The sequence below is a fragment of the Xiphophorus maculatus genome, chromosome 9, assembly GCF_002775205.1.
Source record: "Xiphophorus maculatus strain JP 163 A chromosome 9, X_maculatus-5.0-male, whole genome shotgun sequence".
In the NCBI taxonomy this organism is placed as follows: domain Eukaryota; kingdom Metazoa; phylum Chordata; class Actinopteri; order Cyprinodontiformes; family Poeciliidae; genus Xiphophorus; species Xiphophorus maculatus.
The window spans coordinates 10,960,480-10,966,479 of record NC_036451.1 but is presented as its reverse complement, the minus strand read 5'-3'; the positions used below and the strand labels follow the sequence as shown (position 1 = coordinate 10,966,479).

The following is a 6,000-nucleotide window of genomic DNA, read 5'->3' as shown; positions in this document are numbered from 1 at the left end:
CCTGTTATGCTTGTTTGCAAATATTTACTCAAACTAAGCTAATTTTTGTCAAACTAAACAAAGAGAATGACGGAGATTTTAGAAATCATCAATGAAATTTCTCACGTCATAGTAATCAGCCTTTACAATGAAGTGTGTTGCTGCCCTCTGCCTGACATATGTCTGTACTACACATGTCTGCTCTTACTACAGTAAAAAAAATAAATAGGATTTAAAACAATAGAACAGTCTGAAAGAAAATATATTTTTTAAAATTATGAGAGTATTTTTATCTGGTTGAGGGTTTTATTTTTCAGAAGGGATACGGGAAATGGGAAGATTATTTATGTTATGAATTACTGAATGGAAGAAGGGTATGATTATATGTTAAACTTCATCATAATGCTTTTCACTCAGTCACCAAACAAGTGGTGTATTTACATTTATTTGAGTATGTATATTTGGTAGCAAGGTACTGTATTTACACTTAGAAATATGAACGTCTTTGTTATATTTTTTTGGTGAAATGTCCATCTGAAATAACATCATAAAATTAGCAAAGGGGAAGCAAACAGATATATAAGGAGTCACCTATGAAAGAACCTGAGAGTAAAATTAATAGAGTAAATACTATTGAATCACAAACAGAATCTGTAATGGAAAAAAGTAGAAGCAACAGGCAATTGGAGCATGAGCATCTACACTGGCACTAACACCAACACCTGTCAGGGATTTACAGTTTGATTATAAACCAAACTTCTAGATTGAAAAAAATGATGTCTTTCCAATACTGACGCATAGTATAGCTACCAAGCATTAATAAATAGTAGTAATGGACTGAACTCACTATCTATACCACGAAACATGTCACCACAAAGTCACTGCAATATAAAACTCAAGGAGTTTGGTTTACATTTGACCTTTTAATACAGACTGAAAAACATAAAAGGAGATAAAACTAAAATCTGCACAGCCATTAACCTGAATTATGTGTAGTAATACAATGTCTTCTTTTATGACATGTAAAACCAATGCACATACGATGGAGTACGTCTGATGAAATTCAAATTATTGTGCATAAATACAGCAAATGATGATAGGCCTGGGAAAGGAAGGCAAAACTATCACAGCATGTAGTGTGCCTTGTACCAGAGAATGCAGAGCGCCAACAGATAATGGCTTCATAATGTCACCATCTAAAGACGCAGCAGTGTATGGACACACGTTATAAAAAAGGTGATTCAAACTATTTACACCAAAGTCATAAGACACAATATACATGATCTGCTTCATTAACATCAGACATCTTGAGGCTACGGATTGGTGGTTCAGTCACTTTCTGATGATTCACTAGCTGATGAAGAAGAGGATGACGACTTGTGTTTTCCTTTTCTCTCTTTCTTTTTGTGATGTTTCCCATGCTCCTTTTTGTGTTTTTTGCTTTTCTTCTTGTGACTTTGTTTCTTTTTCTTTCTCCCGTCTTCCTCGTCTGAAGAGGAGCTGGATCTGCTGTGTTTCTTTCTTTTTCTTGGTTCTTCGTCACTGGATGATGCAGATCTAAGTAAAGGAACATGGAAAAGTGACAGCTTAATTATTGGTCAGGTCCTGTATGCACTTCAACCTTACAAAGTGCCATTGCGAATATATATTACTGCACTCTTCTCACATCAAATCAAGAGCATTTAAGTTAAGATTTCATGCTCACTGAAACTGAAATGTGTTTTTTAAACTTACCTTTTTCTTGATTTTCTATCTTTGCTCTTCTTTGGTTTACGTCTCTTTTTTCTGTCATCTTCATCACGAGAATCTGAAACATAAACATTGTAGTAAGAAAAGCTCAGTGTTTGAAAAAAATTGTTTTAAAATATTTTAATAACAGAGCATGTGATTTCAGAAGGACATTTTATTATTATGAGCATTTATATATAAGCCTCACTGTAATTCCTGTTCTGAACAAGGCTGAATATGGTTGTAACATAGCAAAACGTGGAAGATGGGAAGGGCTGTGAATACTTTCCAGATGCAATATAAGTAACTAAACTTCACATTAGAGCTCAGTTGTGTTTTCATGTTTTTGATTCAATAATAAACACACAAAAATATGTCATTTGCAATGATGATAGTAACAGTGCAATGTATTTGCATAGTTTTCTGAAAATGATCTATATGAATTTGTACTTAAAAAATGCTTGACAAGGAATCCGACCTTTTTGGCGCAGCACACTTCGACCCAATTTCTCATTGTGCTGAGAAGCAGGCACGTCATCTTCACTCTCCTCGCTGCTGGTGCTGCTTACATCCAGAACAATGTCCTTCTGGGGGTCAACTCGGACGAAATTTCGACACTCGAATGTTAAATGGCCCGCTGCAAAACAGATTAAAAGACAGCATTAGGATAAAGGAACCACTGGCATCAGAACGACATTACACCCAACTTAACTATATGTGATATTAACAGTTGAGGTCAGAATTATTAGCCACCTCTCCTTTGCCTTCTCTCAACGCTCTAAACAAGTGAATATAACCTGCACAATTCGACTTAACTGCAACTTCACAACGAACAAAACCCTATAGAAGCAAAACTGCATTATAATTAGTACAGAAAACTTGTTCTCTAAATCGTGGCGTGAAGCTTTACTTACGATATCCACATTTCTTACACCCAGCTCTGATGTTGTCTTTATTAGGTCCTGAAAGAAAACAAAAAAGTTACATAATTAAATACAGATAAGTGGGCCTTAACAAAAATAATGAAGCTATTTTTTTATAACACATCCGTTGACTACCAGTGGTAGATTAGTAAAACGATAGAAAAGATCTTTTTGCCTTAGAGCCCCTAGGCCCCTGCTTAAATTGTACCATTTGTTAATTCACAAAACTATACAAATATCAAACAGTACCTTCTGCTTAAAAGAAAAATGAGGTCTCATCTCAGGTATAAATTAGTTAACTATTTGGTATTTCATATTAATACGGAGATATCATGCGGTTAGCACTACTTCAATTGTAATGTTATTGTCCAAGCCTTTGCTTCGCATTACTCCGATCATAGTAACAAGGAAACAGCAGAAATAAAATACATACCAGGGAGCGCCATTACAGTTTATGGTACAAAGTCAATACTGTCCAAAAATTAATGTTGTTTAAGCGCGAAGCAAACTGTCGACACGTACGAAGGCAAAATACCGTCGGCCGGAAACATTTTTTCTAGAAAATACTAGGTTCCTCTGTCTTCTTCTTGGCTTTGTATGCTGACAGCTTACAACATTGTGCAAAGCCGCCACCTTCTGGTCCGTGTTGAAAATGCGACGACAGTCTACACGTACTTTATATATTATGGAGCATAGCTTTTAATCTGTTCCTGTTTTTAAAATAAATAAATAAATGAAAGCCAGGAAAAAAACAGCAAACAAAAAGTAGTAACAGAATGTAGTAATCTAGTTATTTTCTTTAAAAGTCCGATAGTAAATTCAATATTTGTGATTTTTCCAATTCTTCAAAATGAAAAATATCTTTTTTAAGGTCTGTAGAGCTTCTAAAGGTCAGTTTTTCTGTAAAAATGATATTACACAGTTGGCTTTTCAATACATCATACCAAATTTTTGATTTTCATGAACAATATTTTTTGTACTTATGTCTGTGGGATTGCTAATTCTTGAGGAAATTTCTCCTCCCTTTATTATATGAGTTGCACTGTTACAGATATATATATATATGCTATTAACTGTGGCTTTTCACGACCCTATGTATTATATATATTATTAACCGTGGCTTTTCACGACCCTATGTATTTATTGCAATAATCTAGTCCCTTGGTTCCCAAACTGCTGTACAAGTATCACTGTTGCTAGTGGGTCTGTTTTAGAAATACTCTGAAGAAAAGTTGGTATTAAATTCCGGTCAACCACAAAACAATTAACTGCAATTAAGACCTAACAAGTCCAAACTAAAAGGATGAGAAAGTATTTTGATGGAAATATAAGTAGTGGAGAAAACTTCATGAAGCATCAGGATGAACTGAGGCGAGTGGCAGTGTACCTGTCCCTGACTTCCAGAACCTTCATTTTGGAATTATATCTAACCCAAATGAATTGTGCTCATGTTTCAATCTAGAATATACTGATTTGTTCAAATGTTGCATAGTGCCATGTAAATGAGCAAATTACAATTTCTCTTGCAGCTTTCACTAAGCTGCAAGAGAAATTGATACTCCATTTTATTCATTCATTAAGAAATGTTAATGTATCAACATCTAAGCTTGTGTTTATTTTTATGAAAAAGAAAGAAACTTAATTGCAGGTAAACACGTCAGATGATCTCAGATTTTACTCAGCACCTTTAAAACATGATATAACTCACAGTGGGTTCTATGATGGTGTTCTGGCCACTGAATGCTGCAGCAAAGCATCAATAAACCATTATGATCTTAGCTCAATGCTCCACAGTTGGTATGAGATTCTGTTTTTGGAATGCTTCATTTGGTTCACACTGAACATGTCATTTTGTCAAAATAATTCGATTTTGATTAGATATTAGGAATTTTTTAAGCATTGTTTGGTTGAGTGTTGGGGTAAACCTGACCTATTTTTTATTATGTATACATGATGGATCTTAAAGTCTAGTTAAGATGAGAAACCTCTGACTTTCCAAATTGAAACATTGGCTTTTTGGTTAAAAATTTAACAGATAATTAGTTACATGGCTACAAAATTCTGCTGGAATTTTGTTTTAAAATGTCAGGGTTCAGGCATTTGGAAAACTTGAACTGAGGTTGGACTTATTATAGAAACATTTGAGAACTATTACTCTAGTCTTAGCTCTCTTTGCATACTGATCTCAAAGTTTATTTCCAGAATACTTTCATGTCTTAGTATCGAAACAAACTTCTATCCACTAGGAAGCCAAAGTTGCTGCTATAATTTGTGCAGCAAACAGTGACAGTTTATTTGTAGTTCTTGTTGAAGAGATTCAACCAAGTTTGGGAACTAAATATGCAACTGACAATTTACATGTTTATGCTTTCATTGGGCCATGTGTAAATACTTGCAGATAATTTAGTAATCACTAATATATGTTCCAACAATTTTTCCAGAGTCAGCATCTTGTCTACAAGAGCTAAATTGGCATTTGGGTAAGTCAACATCCCTGGTGGCCTTTCTTCCCAGGCTATAAGAAGAAGCCATAACCTTTTCTTTTTTTTTTAATTTGAACCTTTTTAAAAAATAACTCATAGTACTTTATCAAGACAAAAAGAACCTGTGCGTCATTTATTCTCCTGTAATTCTTTTAAAGTCACTTACAAATGTTTGAAACTGTGCAGGCAACCTAAAACTAACAATGTAGGTCAAATGGCTGAGTTAATACTCTGGGCCAGATGAGCATTTTAAGGTGCCAGATGGACAGTGGTCGACACCAGAGCTACGTGCCAAAGACTTTAAACATCAGATAAATAGTATTTGTTTTACTATTCCCAATCACTCTAAACAATAAAATAAAGATTTTAGCAATCACTGCACCTTTTCATGATTGATTTCCCAGCAGAGCCCAGTTGTGGTTTTTTGTCAAGGGTTAATCGATGACAGCCAGTCTGGCAAATGGAAAATGCTGACAGATGTGGGGCCCCGAGACATGCTCTCATCATTATGTCTGTGGCTGTGATACAAATGAACAAAAAGACATACACACACACATGCATACACATACAATCTAAATCCTAAGCCTATGATGATGCCACATGTCTTTGCAAAAACTAAAAATAATACTTAATTTGAACTACAAGAAAATCTGAAATTATTATTCTGTATAAATCATTGGACTCTTAAGTTGATTCCTATCTCCCAGCTTAGCTAAGACACTTTCATCAGTCACAATTCATCTCATCTTTTGCTCACGGACTTCAACTTCTCTGTTATTCAAATCCTTGAAGAAAATGATATTTGACATTTTAGTACCTTTGTTTTCTATCACAACTCCTTTAAAGTTCTTTCATCTTAAGGCCTTTGAATGCCCCACATAAATGTA

The 6,000-nt window shown here is 34.6% G+C and overlaps 1 protein-coding gene across 1 annotated transcript; it reads right to left on the bottom strand.

Annotated features, from left to right (window-relative positions):
• Window positions 1-408: 408 nt before the first annotated feature.
• On the bottom strand, window positions 409-3,209 carry srek1ip1 (SREK1 interacting protein 1). Its single transcript, XM_005800320.3, has 5 exons — window positions 3,064-3,209; window positions 2,622-2,669; window positions 2,186-2,344; window positions 1,714-1,786; window positions 409-1,536 (listed from the first exon to the last, which is right to left on the bottom strand). The coding sequence occupies exons 1-5, from the start codon at window positions 3,074-3,076 to the stop codon at window positions 1,308-1,310; spliced, it is 522 nt and encodes a 173-aa protein (XP_005800377.1). The 5' UTR covers window positions 3,077-3,209; the 3' UTR covers window positions 409-1,307.
• Between the last annotated feature and the right edge of the window lie 2,791 nt (window positions 3,210-6,000).